At 45.5% G+C, this 16,600-nt stretch overlaps 1 protein-coding gene across 6 annotated transcripts; it reads right to left on the bottom strand.

Annotated features, from left to right (window-relative positions):
• Nucleotides 1-808: 808 nt before the first annotated feature.
• On the bottom strand, nt 809-16,101 carry fbrs (fibrosin). 6 transcript variants are annotated; one of them, XM_041854794.2, is made up of 18 exons: nt 14,276-16,101; nt 12,103-12,282; nt 11,344-11,379; nt 11,198-11,227; nt 11,027-11,075; nt 9,312-9,660; nt 8,929-9,146; nt 8,421-8,719; nt 8,272-8,313; nt 8,010-8,108; nt 7,811-7,894; nt 7,090-7,128; nt 6,547-6,618; nt 5,987-6,140; nt 4,862-4,942; nt 4,496-4,579; nt 4,176-4,380; nt 809-3,975 (listed from the first exon to the last, which is right to left on the bottom strand). In XM_041854794.2, exons 1-18 carry the CDS (start codon nt 14,582-14,584, stop codon nt 2,355-2,357), a joined length of 3,951 nt encoding a protein of 1,316 aa, XP_041710728.2. In that variant the 5' UTR covers nt 14,585-16,101; the 3' UTR covers nt 809-2,354. The 6 variants fall into 6 exon arrangements, with proteins under 6 accessions (XP_041710728.2, XP_041710813.2, XP_041710646.2 ...); XM_041854879.2 differs by having other exon boundaries at nt 7,811-7,879; nt 12,097-12,282; XM_041854712.2 differs by having other exon boundaries at nt 12,097-12,282.
• Between the last annotated feature and the right edge of the window lie 499 nt (nt 16,102-16,600).

Below are 16,600 nucleotides of genomic sequence, written 5' to 3' on the forward strand. Positions count from 1 at the left end.
GACGCAGCGAAATGGTGGAGAACCGCTGCTGACAACGTGAAGAAAGTATTATCTCGCGAGAAGTTGCCAGGCGCGCCACTGCAATTTTTGGGACAAGTAGTAGGAAGACAGTGCGTTGATTGCTTTAGTTGAAATTAGAGCAAATCCCATGATCATTTGGGGCAAATGTTTTATGTTGCCATTCTCTGGTTGGATTTTATATTATTTAAATTAATTTACCTGGTTATTGCAAATGTTTATTCTATTTGCATAGAAAAGTACATAATTCCCCTACTCCTGCAACTTTCTGTAGTGTTTGTGGTTTCTACTAACCCAAGTGGACTCAATATGCAAAAAAGGAACCTTATAAACCTTATAAATCCGAATATCATCCATTACTAGATACTGGTAGATAAAAGCTTTAATCGTGAAACAGATAAAATCAGGGCTTTGAATGTGACAATAAGCACATCACCATTGTCATATCAAGTTATCTATTTGACAGGAATATGAATTACCATGACTTGTTTAGTGGTCACAAAACAGTTAGCTATTTACCATTATACAGAGGGGTCAGGATGCTGCAATTGAACTAGGTGCTTGCCTACCATTGTCTCTACTGAAGGCGTTAGTGCTGGGCTGGAACAAAATCCTGCTCTCCAAGGTCGGAGTTGGAGCTCCACGCTGTATGCGCTCTCCAAATAAACTTGATTTCTGGAAAGCACAAAAGGTACATAAAGATGTGGTCAGTCATCCCTTTGAAGTTGCTGAACTCTAACATCTATTAGACACCAAGACAATCAAAGCAAATAAGACCCACACAATCAAGTAAACAACAGTTATTTTAATAATTAATCTTTGTGGACTCTAGGGGAAGGGGTTTGAAAGGTATAAAATGGTCTTATTAAAATAATCGACCCAAATGTCTTTTCCTCCTCTCAGTATACCCTCAGTCCAGTCATGTGTACCGATTCTTTTTTCAAGCCTCCCGTCCCATTCTTCCATGTATATAAATTATCTTTGTTCATGGAGCATCCCTGTGAAAATGACTTGCCGGAAGGCATTCATAGTCCAAAATGTGATGTGACACAAACACCAACACAAACCTCCCTCTGTGTTTTCATCATATATTCAAAGATCTGATCCATGAAGAGGCCAGAGGTTGTTATGGTTGTGTCTTACTCACGTTCACAAGCAATTCCTTTTTCCGTCAAACAACTTTTACTGCCTGATCTGGAACAACTTTAAAATTGTTACTAAGAGGGGAGTGCATTGGTGATACCTGAAACAATGACAAATAACATAAAAACAGTGAATATATTTATTATCATTATAGAAGATAAATGTTAACAATAATAATTACAAAGGCAATTTCACTAGACTACTCTATTAGGGTCCTGCTCATATGTCAAGTCAGAAGATAAATATTGTCCACCGTGTCTGCACAGTTTATATCATCATTCTTTCTTTTAAATACAAGAGGTGGAGCAGAGGTTCTTAGATCACAGAGTGGTGAGGTTGAGGGGAGAGGAGGAGCGAAGAACAGATGTACAGTTCTTTATAGATTTAGAATCTTCAAAAGTTTCATCATTAATCTAGTCTTTTCACAATTACAGAGGACACAAAAAAAGAAAACCATAGAAATATACTGTGCTACCATAATTCTTTAGCTCATCCAGAAAACAGCCCAACATTTTATTTATGCAAAGGGATTTATATATCCTATGAGTTAGAACAACAGAAGGATGAACCATTCATGTGTAAAAAATGTGCACATCTCTCTAAGAGTTCATCTTATTCAACCTGAAAAAGCTTGCTTCAAACCTGATCATATTCAATTGGGAAAGCCTTTTCTCTGCCTCTTTGTACAGCTACCATTATTGTATACATCATATGGACAAACAACAAACCTTCTTAAAATAATAAAACACTAGGAAGCACAGAAACCATGTACCTTAAAATTGCACTGACAGAACCATTGTGAATAATATACTGAGTCGCCCCCAGACAAGTCTCCTTGTATCTTTTCCCTACCTTCAACCCCAGCAACACCCTTTGGGGGGGCTCATTGGTCTAGAGTAGGGATGGGCAATTCCAGTCCTCGGGGGCCTGATTGGTGTCACACTTTTGTCCCAGCTAACACACCTTACTTCAATTATCAACTAATCATGATCTTCAGTTGAGAATGACATTTGTTTAAAATCAGCTGAGTTTGGTAGGGATGGGGAAAAAGTGTGACACCACTCCAGCTCCCGAGGACTGGAGTTGCCCATATCTGGTCTAGAGCCAGAGTGAGCTGTGTGTTTCAGGAAGCAGAGTGAGAGCGGCACAGTAATCCTGACGTTTCCCTTTGACTCCTCCGGTGTGTCCCTGTACTATCTGGACTCGCCGTCTTTGTGAGAGTACATAGCCAAGTCCCCGGGCCCACCCAGTCTGCGGGTCGGGGTGGAAGACCTGCTGGTCACAGATGGAATGAGCGGAGGGGGGGCTCCTACGGACAGTGCCCCCACCAGGCCAGCAGGGGTCTTGGCCAGGATGCCATTGGGCACATGGTGCGCGTGTAGAGGCCCCAGGCGGGAGTAGAGGCCAGGGTGGTGGGGCGATGGGGTGGAGGCTCCAGGCTGATGGAGGTGTGAGTGGGAGAGCATCCCAGCGTGCAGCTGCTCCAGGTGGGCAGAGTGAGAACCCGGTGGGAGGTGGGAGCCCGAGAGGTGCGGGTGAGAATGCATCCCGAAGTAGCGTGCCCTCTCAAAGTCTTCCCTCAGGATCTGGGCACGCTGCTGCTCATCCATGAGCCCGCCACCTTGGGGACCCAGCTGGGGAGGGCGGTCGAAGTTGTGGGCCATCAGGCCAAACTCCTGGCGGGCCGAGGAGGCAGACGAGGTAGGAGGGTGGTGGTGAGGGTTGTTGGCAGCCACCGCTGCTGCCATTGCCGCCGCCCTCTCGGCCTCCATGAAGCGCTGGGCGTGCTGGTTCTGGAGCAGCCGGGCCAGGTGGGGGTCGGAGCGCAGCGCCAGGTGGGGGTCCGACCGCAGGGCCATGGCCTCTCGGCGTTGCTGCTGCTGCTGCTGTTGGGCGGCCAGCTCCCTCCATGGGTCCCATGGGAAGCTGTGAGGGTGCTGGCCGTGCCCCTGGGGCTGGCCATGGGGGTGGGTGGAGAACCTCTCTCCCCCTGGACCCACTACTATCCCCCCAGCCCCTTGTGTACTCCCCAGGTAGGCCTCAATGGCAGCCTGCGCTCGGGAGCGCTCCAGGATGGAGAGGTGATGGTGAGGGTTGTGCGGGTTGGGAGGAGGCAGGGGCACCCCAGGCGTGGGAGTCAGAGAGAGAGAAGAGGAGGGGGTGGCAGAGCGGTGGTGGTGAGGGCGGCTGTTGGGCCGATCGTAGTTGTGGCTGGGGGGCAGGGGAGGAGGCAGGGAGATTGGCACGGGCTCCGGTTCCTCCTTCCGCTCCTCCTTGACCTTGACTGGGGGGAAGAGGGGGGGAGGCTTGGGCAATGGGGTGGTGGTTCGGTCAGGCTTCTTGCCCTGGGACAGAGAGGTGACCATGGCTGAGGATAAGGCAGGGGGGCCACCCTCTCTCTGTGAGGTGTGGGAGAGTTCGTTCTGTAGGCCGTGCTGCGCTGGGGGCTGCTGACGGGGGTACAGATCTAAGGGCGAGGGGGCGCCGGGTCCCGAGGGCGGGGGAGTCGTCAGCACAGAGGAAGAAGAGGAGCGAGGCCTGTCTCTGTCTGCTGCAGCCGCTGAGGATGAAGGGCCTAGTGGAGGTGGCCTGGAGGAGACGGAGGGGAGCGGTCTCTTGTCCCCGTCTCTGTCCCTCTCTCGGTCCCTGCTGTGGCTGCGTGTCAGATCCTCAGTGAGACCGCTGGGGCCTCCCAGGGGGCCCCCGTGTCCGTTGATGTGGGAGACAGGGGTGCTGCTACGATGCTGCTGGAGCTTGAGGGACGGGGCGACCGGAGACATCCGCACAGGTTGACGACCATACAGCATATTGTCTCTGAAAAAGAAATTGAGGATAGAAGTTGATCAGTGGTTGTGGGGAGAGATACCAATTAAGCACTCAAATCAAAAACAGTATTAAATGTGTTGAGTAATGTGAACTGAATCAGACAGAAAACTACTATAGAAAGATAAGTTCAAGCATATTTAGGAACTAGGTCGAAAAAAATGTTAGAGGGCGGGCGTCTGTTGTCTCACCTGTCTTTCTCGTCTTTGATGTGAATAATATCTCTCCTCTCCATGTCCTTCCCCGGGTCCCGATCGTCCCTCTTCTCACCCCCCTTGGCCCAGCTGGGGCCGGCGAAGGGGGGAGGCCCACCGTGCAGACGGTTCCATTGGTCATGAGGGTTGGGTAAGCCCCCGACTGCAGGAGGCTCCTTGTGGCCAAACACTGAGCTGTTAGCTGGAGACGGAAAGACATTGGAATAACGTCATTTTAGTAGACTGCACATATTATTATCCAAGGAGTAAGGACATAAACAATGGTTTCTTTTTGAGGAAGAGAAATGGTGACTCACCCAGCGTAGGGCTCCCCAGTCCCCCGAAGGCACCAGAGCCCAGGGCTCCGAGAGGGGCGAAAGGAGGTGAGCGGCCGTACGGGTCTGCAACACATATGCACATAAACATCAGGACTGATGCGGACACAAACCTTACAGCATTAGACCCCTGGCAATATTCACTACTAGTGTTCAGACTCACTGGAGCACATTAGAGTTGCATGCTGTAAAGGTACTATGCTTTAATTGAATATCTAGCCTAATAAGGTGTTTCAGTGACCTGTGAATATGCAAATCTAAGCAGTTTCTTGAGAGGGTGAATCAAAATGAGAACTGTTTACCGAGGGTGCAAGTGGCACTGATGCGCCCTTTGAAACAGTCTCTTACCTAAGTGTGCTGTTGGAGTGAGGAAAGAGGAGTGGGGCGTTGATGGAGGGATGAAAGGAGATGAGGATGGATTGACTCCACCTGAGGGAAAAAGAACACACCAAAATTACAAATAATATGCACACCTCTACATAATACTTTAAAGGCCCTGAACAGTCATTCTGAAAAGTACTTTCTCTCTCGTAGCTAACTACTAAGAAGTTTGAAAAGACAGGCTGAGTGGGCGGGGAGCTTATATTAATGAGCTCACCTTGACTGACAGCTCTTTGAAACGCCCATGTCAAACAACTTGGATGCAGTGAGCAGTTTTGCAGTAAAATCATCAAGCAAATTTGGTGAACACAAAGCAACTAAACATTGAAATCGCATCAATTATATATTTTTAAACATCTCCCGTTTGGCATGTCTCTTGTCACAGCAGCACTGACGATGTGTTGACAACTGCGTCTGCATTTTAAACAATCCTTCACCCCCCCCCCTTTGTTCCATGCTACCTGAAGACCTAGCTAGCCAGTAACTAGCTAACACCAGACACAGATGTAAGGGGAAACGTATAGGCATCTTTGCCATAGATGAATAGGGTAAACTTTTAATTATATTTGCTAGCACCCTACAGTGAAATTTTGGCACCAGTAGAGTAGCTTTCTAGCTATATAAACCACGTCCCTCTGTAAACACGCCTTCTCCGATGTTGGTTACAGGGCAGTACTTATTTAAATGAGGTACGAGAATATCATGTTACCATTGGTGTATTAAAATGAGAGTTCAGCTGATGTCCCCTTAATAATGAATCCAAGTGTTTGACATGGGGGATGGAACCCGTAACTTTATGATAAAACTTTATCAAGGTAGAAGCAACAGTCATTTTCCATCATCCCATTTCATGAAAAACATGATTGACTGTTCATGACCTTTAAACATTGCACATATCAGATAGAACATTTGATAAATCCACTATCGATAATAAAAAAATTATAAAACTACTGACTAACTATTTGCAATGTCAAGGAATCTTTCCTCTTTGCCTGAGGTTTTCAAAAAGCCCATAGTTCTCTCTCTATGGTGCAAACAATTGCAGCCCCTTTTCTTCAAACATATCTGGCTAGACAAAGAAAAAGCACCCACCAGCAGCTGTGAAGAGGTTGGCAGGTCGGTTCAGGTCGTGGGCAGAGGGGAGGCCACCTCCGAGGGGCCCCAGAGGGCCCAGACCCCCGGCCCCTGGAAGACGAGCCAGCAGCTCGTTACGGAAGTCCAGCTTGTGAGGATCTGCATGCATCAGCTGAGAAAGAGGAGAGTGGTGCTCAGTCAATGCAATGGCCATAGCATTGTTAAAGTGAGATGAGGGCGCCTAAATAGCAGGTAATCCAAGAAAGAAAACAAGCCGGCAGCCAGTATGATGCAGAAAAATGTAGTGAACTATTTACAGATAACATATACAAAATAATACATATAAATAGGAGCTGATTAGAATATTGTTTCCATATCAGCACGCACAACTGCAAATAACTTTTTCAATAAACATGGACAACTAAACCAATATCGGTACGATTTTTTATTGATTTGATCACATCTGATAAGAATGTTTGAGTTGCTTCAGTGGTCGAATTACCTCGAAATACTTTCTACTACAGATTGGATCAGATTGAAGTCTAATAAAAAGTGTGAAACATTTCACAAGTCATTACCTTCACCTTCTTCTGATGGCTCAGAATCATCCACGCTACCCGTACATGCATAGCACACCACTTCCCTGGTTTCTGTGTATTCAAAAACACATGATTGAATCTGTGATCCTGTTTAGCTTGCATTAAGATTTAAGCCCTTTGCACACAGAGTCAGATGCGATGGTGTTAATGTCTGCCGTATGAAATGTTCTGGCACAGCATAAACATGAGTATGGGGGAAAAGGTACAGTTGAGGTACAGTTTAGTTAGGCAAACATCATTAATAAACAATTATGGGTCAGTTTATTTTTCCTGGACAAAAAAAAAAACACATGATCAAAATCCTTCTGATTCCAAAATGAGTAATGACGGAAAGTTGCAGAGTTTCACAGTAGGTGTGCCAAAAGTCATAGAAGAAATCAGACTTGGTGTGCAAGGGCGTTTAGTCGAATAGTTTTAAATCTGACCAAGAGTTAGTAGGAAAACCAACAGTACAGTGACAGTATCATAACCCTTTTAAAAATGAAGCATTCAAGGGTTGATAAAGCATCCGACTTTGCTTACATTACTGACTTTCAACGATGTCCAAAATGGATCAGTTAGCTAAAAAAAAGAATAGTAAACCATGTTTGTTAAAGGCCCAATGCAGCCATTATTATAACAATATCAAATCATTTCTGGGTAACAATTAAGTACCTTACTGTGATTGTTTTAAATTAAACTGGTCAAAAATAAACAAAAATAGCTTCTTAGCAAAGAGCAATTTCTCAAGCAAGAATTTTGCTAGGACTGTCTGGGAGTGGTTTGAGTGGGGAGGGGAAAACAGACAATTAGCTGTCATTATAAGAGGTTTGGAACTCTTTCTAATTGGTCTATTAACTAATTTACCGCATGGTGATGTCACCATGAAAGGCCAAAACGCCATCCCACCAAAACAGGCTGAAATTTCAGGCAGTCTTTTCAAAACAGCTCTTACACTAAAAGGGCATTATCATAATTTTCACAATGTCATAGTATTATTCCAACCTCAGTGTGGAAATATATATAAAACACAGGAAAATCATGTTTTTGACTGCACTGGACCTTTAATATGTTCCACCCTTTATCCAACTATTTGCTAATTGTTTTCCACTCTTTCCTGCACTGACTACTAGGCCCAAGTCTTTGCACATAATGCCTTTATTAGGCACGTGTATCGTCTATCAATACCAGCTCAATCCTATACTACAAGCTTCAGTTGTAACCATTGCCATCATATATTCTATAGTCATACTGAGCATCTTACCCTGGGGTCTTTGGACTGCAGGTGGTGAGGCACAACCCCCAGTCGAGCTGTCATCTCAGGACTCGTTCTCTGGGGGGCAAGAGGCTGTATCAAAACACAGCAAACGCTTCGTCATCTAGACACTACACCACCACAGATCATCATCCATTGACTTGTTTAGGGACAATCTATCAGTGAAATGTAGCTAAACTCCACTCACCTTAGGCTGGAAGGCTCCTTGCAGAGAGCTGAAGGGCCCAGTGGGAGGAAGCACAGGCTGGATGCCTGGCACTGGGGGAGCAGGGTACTGTGGGAAGAACTACATCAGCCACACACACACACACACACACACACACACACACACACACACACAGGCTGGTTAAAACAACACTCCCCAGACCCCTACCACGTTCATCTCAACAACCACCTCAGAAATGTATAAACAAATACGCCAATTCTGGAGCATGTAAACATAAACTCACAGTATTTCTGTAGAGCCCCTCCAGCTTGCCATATTTTTCAAACTAAAAGACGAATACAAAAAGTGGTAAGTTACATGCCAACACTGGCATTTCAAGGCAGAAGCTGCTCTATGAAACCCAATGTGACAGGGTAGCATGTCATCTCTTACCAGGTGCTGAGGCGGTGTTGCGGAGGCGTTGGGGTGCAAGAAGGGGGTGAAGTGTTGGTGTGTATGTGTGTGCTGGTGCTGGTGGTTGTGCTGGTGGAATTGGAAGGCCAGGGGCTGGATGCTGGCCTGGGAGGAGCGGCCTGAGGAGCCCGAACTGGAGCTGGCCCCCGACGGACCTCCAGGAGTAGAGCGGCCTGGCCCGCCACCGTTAGTCTCAGCCCCAGGGACGCTGCGGCGGCCCTCGCGGTCCTGCGAGGCCAGGAAGTGAGAGTTCAGGCCCTGGCGCAGCAGGTCCTGGTCTGTAGTAGGGGAACAGACAGAGCAGAATGGAGTTATTATTATTAAATGAGCACAAATAACTCATTTTACAACACCGTGACAGTAAGCTGTCCAAGTACCCAAATGAAGCTAATAGCAGACCTGATTGGTAAATAAAAAACAAACATTTGCAATTATGGTTGAAAATAAAGGTGAATAGCACTACATATTGGTGCCAACTGTACAGTACCTGCTCCTGAGTGGGACGTGAGGAGAGGAGGTGGAGGGGGAAGCCCAGGGGAGGTGAACAGGTCACCAGAGCCGGCACGTGAAGGGGGGCATAGAGATCCTGACGACCCTGGTACTCTCATGAGGGACATCGACATACCGGTAGAGGGAGTTGGGGGTCGCATAGACGACAATGAAGAAGCAGCAGAAGAGGATGAGGGCTTGACTGAGGTACCGTTCCTAAGGAGAGTGAAAACAAGTTTAGACTAGAAAATGTACATTTCCTGAAGAAAATGTGTGTGCTTGCTTCAGCTGTCTAAAAGTTGTAGTAGTGGAAGTAGTCGTTTTTACTGCAGTAGTAATAGTGCTGACTGCTAGGCAGACCTGGTAGTGCCAGTGACTGACCTGTTGTTGATGCCCATACTGTAGATGGATGGGTGTCGCCCGGGGAAGGTGAGGAAGAGCTTGTGTTTGGAGCGCGGCAGGCTGGGGTCGTGGTGGGGGCGGTGAAGGCCGTTGCTGCTGCCGTTGAGCTGGCCAGGTCGTGAGACCGTTGCCGGTGAGAGGGACGGTAGGCAGGAGGAGGTAGACAAGGGCTCGGGGTAAGGCGGCTCCAGGCTCCTCTCCTGGCTGCGCTCCAGGCCAGAGACACGTGGGGTGACCGCCAGCCGGGAGAGGCCACAGCGGCCTGGTACTGGTAGTAGAGGGCAGCCTTTTCCCATAGAGGCAACGCTCACAGGGATAGGCTCCATAACTAAAGGGCGAGAAAGAACTGCATTTGAACCAAAACGGGGGGGGGTTCTAAGAAAGGACACTGCATATCTTCAAATGAGTGCATACTTTGTATCACACCAATGGTCCAAATGTGGAATCCGTACCCTTACCTATATCATGGACAGTAATGGTTTGAGAACATTCCAAGATTTGAAAGATACATCAACATTACTAGGCAACTCCTTTTTTCTCTATTTACAATTTAGGTCAGCGATGCTGGCCTATGGAGTCTCTTGGGAAACCCACCTACCGAAACATCCAATAATGGGATTTATAAATCAATTATCTGGCATCCCGAAAAGACTGATCTCTATAATTTATAAACACCTTTTGGAAAGATCATATTCTGAGTTAGCCTTTAAAAAGGTATGGTCCACAGATCTAATTGAATCTGAACCACCCTTTAACTGGAACAGAATATGGAAAAACATTAACTTGGCATCCCGTAATCCGAACCACCAACTATACATTACGTTTTTTCACAGACTGTATTTAACACCAAGGAAACGTTTTACGATAAAATTAGCCCCAACTCCCAACTGTTCAGTGTGTCCCCTAAATCAGGTAGGCACATTCCTTCATATGATGTGGGAGTGCCGTACAGTTAAAAACTTCTGAGGCAAAGTTACTAAATTAATTTTAGAAGTGCATGAATTTAAATATTCAATGCTTTCCATCTATTATGTTACTTAACAATGATAGTTCATTGAATCTCTCAATCAGAGAAGAATCCTGCTGGAAGACAGCACTGCTGCAAAAAAAGATGTTGGCTCTTAGATGGCAACCACCTCACTCTCTCCCATTTAACCAGCGGACACAGTTACTATTAGAAGTTATTACAGAATTATCAACAGCGAGAACTAATGGTAATAGTCAAGGAACAATTGAGGCCTGGACAAATATACTTGACTCTAAAGAACAATCTCAGCTAAAGCCCAACACAATTATATTTATTTATTTATATAGACTTGTTACTTTCTTTGCTTTCAGGCCCACGGTTAAGGGGTGGTACGGGGGAATGATAAGCAACCTCTGTTGCTGGGTGGGATGTAAGGGGTGGGGGGGGGGCATGCTTTCTTCGGGTCGGGATGTGGTGGTGGGTGGGGGGGATACGGACAGGTGGATGGGGACTGAGGGGTGGAATGGGTTATCTTCGTATGCATTTATTTGATTGTTTTTGTACCTTTAACCCCCCTCTGAAAAAATATAAACGACAACTGAATAAAAGGTTGGTCACAAAAAAACTAAAACAATGAGTGCATACTGAAAACAAAGTCACCAAATGACAAGAGCATATTTATAAAGCAAAGGCATACAGCTATGGGAATGCGAGAACAGCATTTTACCTTTCCTGGTGCTGACAGTGAACATTGGCTCCATGTCATTGTCCGAGGCCTAAGGGGATGAGATGAGAGGAAAACGCAATAGGTCAATCTAAACCTAATCATAAGCAGGAACAATAGTGCTCCTCCCAAATGAATCTTAATTTCATGTGGTTTGATTCAAGCAGTGCCCACCTTATCTGCTGACTCGCTCTCTGTGTCACACTAAAAGAGAACATACAAAAAAGCTACATTTAGGTGTGCCACAACGTTCATAAAACCGCAGCTGTATTCTATGGACAGCTTACGTACTGTATAAATAGAAGTATAAAGAAACTTACGATGTAGCCTGTCTCCAAGAAGAGGATGCCCCCAACCTAAAAAAATGATAACAGTTAATATGGAAAATTGATGGTATTCACCTTCAACATAAATGTTGGCCCAAGCCTTAGGCAGAGCAGGTGGCACATCACAGGTTAGCCATGATCTGTATCCTGAGTCTTCCAGAATCACGTTGTACTTCTTCCGCAACTCTCAGCCTTGTCGTTTTGAGGAGGGCGCTTGGCTTCAACGTTGTAGATGGGTTTATTGAGTTGCTATTCTTGCTTTCACATTCTTTGGATATGACTATTTCAGTATTAAACACCCTTGAATGTTCTAATTATACTGTGTAGGCTAACTGTTCGCTAGGTTGGGATGCATAACACCTGAAAATCCATTGTCAATGAGCAGTTGTACTCCAGATATAGTTTACCCATCGACAGGATATTTAGCAACTTGAAATAATCTTAAAGTCTGTCTGACCTTGAGTTAATAAATCCCCATCGTTTCATCAAAAGCTAGGCCGACACGGTGCTAAAAGGTGTCACTATTAAGTGTTACTCAGCCAGTGCTCTTACTAGGCCTGTAGGCTATTACAAGTTTATAACTTCAGTCTGAATATTTGAGATGGACAGGCCAGCTAGTTTCCAAAAACATGACAAACAGGTCACAATAGCATTTAGACCAGACATGCAAATACAGTGCTTAAATGAGTGACTTTTAAACCCAAATGTGAGATGACAACCATTCCGCCGGTGTCTCATGCAGCTTACCTTCACCTCAGTCTTTCTTCTCTTTTTTCTATTCCTATTCCAACAGCTGCGGGAGAAGCTGGGTAGGGCCCCTTCCTCGGGCTCTGAGAGGGCCCCTCTGCCATTCTGCTTCGGGCCCCTCTTCCTCTTCCTCCCCCTTCCCATGAGCATGGCGGCACGTTGGGTAGGCTTCATGGAGCAGTCCATCTTGAGAGAAGATACATCTCAGTGTTAAACAAGAGGTACAAAACTGTTAGGTTTACTGAAACAATGTCAAACGCGTTGATTGACTTCCTAGTATTTGCCTGAATTTTGCACTGGTTTAAAGCAGCTCGTGTTCTGCCTTGACTGCCAACAAGGACCTTCTTGCCACCAACATTTAATTGGCCAAAAAACAAAAGGAGGAAGCCTCGACTGTGAGAATCATTTTTTGGGGGAAATTAATAGCAGTCAGTGATGACTTGCCCGGACACGATTTCAGACTGGTTAAAATGATATTGCATGTTTTAGCAACTCAGATTTGGAGGTTTTGTCTAAAGTATGGGTCAGTGCATGGATACTGGATTGGTGCCATTCAACTTCCCCCAGAGCATGCTACACGACATGACCAAAAGTATGTGGACACCTGCTCGTCGAACATCTCATCCAAAATCATGGGCATTAATATGGAGTTGGTCCCCCCTTTGCTGCTATAACAGCCTCCACTCTTTTGGGAAGTCTTTCTACTAGATGTTGGTACATTGCGTCAGGACTTGCTTCCATTCAGCCACAAGAGCATTAGTGAGGTCGGGCACTGATGTTGGGCAATTAGGTCTGGCTCACAGTCGGCGTTCCAATTCATCCCAAAGGTGTTCGATGGGGTTGAGGTCAGGAATCGGTGCAGGCCAGTCAAGTTCTTCCACACCGATCTCGACAAACCATTTCTGTATGGACCTCGCTTTGTGCACGGGGGCATTGTCATGCTGAAACAGGAAAGGGCCTTCCCCAAACTGTTGCCACAAAGTTGGAAGCACAGAATCGTCTAGAATGTCATTGTATGCCGTAGCATTAAGATGTCCCTTCACTGGAACTAAGGGGCCTAGCCCGAACCATGAAAAAAAGCCCCAGACCATTATTCCTCCACCAAACTTTACAATTGGCACTATGCTTTGGGGAAGGTAGCGTTCTCTTGGCATCCGCCAAACCCAGATTCTTCCGTTGGACTGCCAGATGGTGAAGCATGATTCATCGCTCCGGAGAACCCGTTTCCACTGCTCCAGAGTCCAATGGCGGCGAGCTTTACACCACTCCAGCCGACGCTTGGCATTGTGCATGGTTATCTTAGGCTTGTGTGCGGCTGCTCGGCCATGGAAACCCATTTCATGACGCGCCCAACGAAAAGTTATTGTGCTGACGTTGCTTCCAGAGGCAGTTTGGAACTCTGTAGTGAGTGTTGCAACTGAGGACAGACGATTTTTCAGCACTCGCGGTTACGTTCTGTGCGCTTGTGTGGCCTACCACTTTGCAGCTGAGCCGTTGTTGCTCCTAGATGTTTCCACTTCACAATAACAGCACTTACAGTTGACTGGGCAGCTCTAGCAGGGCAGAAATTTCACAAACTGACATGTTGGAAAGGTGGCATCCTATGATGGTGCCACATTGAAAGTCACTGAGCTGTTCAGTAAGGCCATTCTACTGCCAATGTTGGTCTATGGAGATTGCATGGCTGTGTGCTCGATTTTATACAGAGACTAGTCATTGTTGGTATAATGTCAAGCCGATTCCTAAACCTTAACATAGCCTAGGCTATTTGTATCAACATAGGGTGCTTGGTGTACACAAATAATTAAGGTTGTTAAGACACATCAGTGAAGATCATTGTATTTGATGGCCTTCATTGTGGTTGTTGATTGGATTGCTTCTCCTAATTGTTCAAAGTGTAAATGAACTGAATTGTAAGAAGTTCAAACCACAACTGATTCACACCTGGAGGTGTGAAGGGATGTTAACCAAACTAGTTCCAAGGTGAGACTAGTGTCCAAGTAAAGACAAAGAGATAGCGGACAATCCACTTCTGTGGAGACCTATGGGTGCCTCCAAAAATTGTTGATGTGTGTTAGTCCGATTTATTCCAGGACCAAATGTTATTTACATTGAAGTCCATCATTTCTGAGTATTGTGTTATGGGTAAGATTGTGCTCACATAAGGAAATACACTTACCTCCAGGGCCTCAAAGCTGATGAAGCTGGCAATTGAGAAGCCATCGATGATGTCTTCCTCGCAGGACACCGACACTCGCTTCCTCCGCCGAGGAGGCCTGTGTCTGGGGCCGGCGAAACCGGTTCGACATTCTCTACCTCCAGGACCGAGTACAGATCCTGACCCACAAAGTTCCTTTTCCGAGCCCGATGAGGGAGATGTGGCCCGCTGCTCAGCGAGGTCTACTCTTCTCCTGCACCGCTCTCTGTCTCGTTGAGAACGGGAGCGTCGGCTCTGTCTGAACCCACTACTTCGAATCGGGCCTTCCATGTCAAAACAAACAGCACCAGTCCCAGTCTGACCAAAGGCACTTGTAAAAATCCGGCACGGTGGCACTTTCCTTAGCCCAAAGCGAAACACCAAGACACAGGCCCACAACGGAGCCCCTGTTTAAAATGGCGTTAATAGTAGTTATTATTTAGCGTCTTTTTCGGACAGGATGGCATCTGTGCCTTTCTCTCGGCGAACTTTGACTGTCATGTCAATGCACAAAGATGCTATCTTTATTTCCAGAATTGGTGGTATTACTGTTCAGCAGGAGTAACCCCAAGAAGCTATTGTCAAGACATGGCTGATTCTGTCTCCAAAGCTAGCTGGCAAGCCAAAAACCAAATATGCGTATGTAAACAAAATCACTAACTCTAGCTAGCCAACTTACGTAGTTAACTGTTATTCACCAAAAACGTGTATTTTATAGCAATGTTACATTTACTGATGTAATACTGAAATGTAAAGCACACCCATCTCGTTCCCATTAAAATTTCGGCACGAGCTGACAAATGAGCTAGCTAAAATCGCTCATTAGCTAATGATAGCTTAACTGCTAACTAGCTAAATGGACGATAGCTCGCTAGATAGCTACCTGCAACGGCAAATCACCAGAGTAAGATATAATGTGTTGCATAGATATAACTGTTTAGCTAACTCATTTAGCGCAGCCACACAATTACTGTTATTCCAAGCAGCTAGACAGTTAACTGTTTTTGTAGCTAATTAGCAAGCTAACTTTAGCAATACATGAGAATTATGTTCACTTACTAGCTGCTACTTAGGCTAATGCTACCTAGCTACATTTATTCAAGTGCTTTATTATGCTAGCATTAGGTAGCTAATTAGTTAGCCACTTTATTGTAAAACTCAATGTAACTAGTTATCACGGAGTAGGCAACGTTACTAGAGTAAAACGCATTATTTAAAAACCGTCTGAAGTATTGATTTGCACAAAATTCATAACTACCCTTCAACAGCTGGGAGTAAAGCTAGCTAACATTCTTTTTCCAGCCTGACGATGGGCCCGATACGAATGGTTGAATTATCGTAAAAGAAAGATCTACCTGGCTAACTAATCCACTTTTTTTGTTTTGTTTACACCAAGACTGACGTTATATGGCGACTGTTTGGCCACCCACCATCCGTGTGTTATCGATGTGTCTCTTCCTACACGAATTTGTTTTCGCATCACCACCATTAAAGACGAAATTATTCAAGGCCCTACTGAAGCCTCGGTCTTGAGTTCCATTGATGAGGGTGTCGACCAAGCCCCCGGCAGAACAACTCCGTCAGCGGCCCACACCATAATCCACTGTGTAGGGGGAAGTTATTTGCCGACGTTTCCGGTCAAACCAAATCTATCCTGACCACAGTCTTCAAATACACACAAAATAGCACGATTCTCCAACGACCTTATTGTATTTTTAAAGAAATTGGATATGAAGATTTAGGAGATACAACCCTTGACAGAAGTGCATTGTGTGCTTCAGCGAGTCCTCTTCTTCTATCTGGGTAGTTGGGAAATTGATACCACTGCAAGTGCCTTGCTGCCGCCAAGTGGACATAGTTGGTCTGAACATGTCAGGGTCTGTTTTATCAGATTTGTGAAACAAAATGCATTTCAAACGTTGCACTTTATGGATTTAACGTTAAGTCGTTAACTTACCACCTATTGATTTCACTCTAAATGGTTATATAATAAAGTCACTGGTCTGTGTCTGTGACTATCGCACTATGAACATGAACGCCATTACTTTTTGGTGCGCTCGTTTTGCAAGACACCGTGCCACGAAATTATTAATAAACATATCAATAAAGGGGTAATACTGCCAGTCTGTTTATTGATTGTCTCTACCAAATGTGTTTATGTATTGTTATACTTACTACACAGTAGTGAATATTAGTAATTTAACGATTTAAGTGGAAACTCTGCCTAACTGGGACATAAACGGCAAAAGTCTCCTTCCAAAACGAACGAACCAATGGCATGACGCAAAAATCTTTATTACGTCATAT

This window comes from Coregonus clupeaformis, chromosome 1 (assembly GCF_020615455.1).
Source record: "Coregonus clupeaformis isolate EN_2021a chromosome 1, ASM2061545v1, whole genome shotgun sequence".
NCBI lineage: Eukaryota > Metazoa > Chordata > Actinopteri > Salmoniformes > Salmonidae > Coregonus > Coregonus clupeaformis.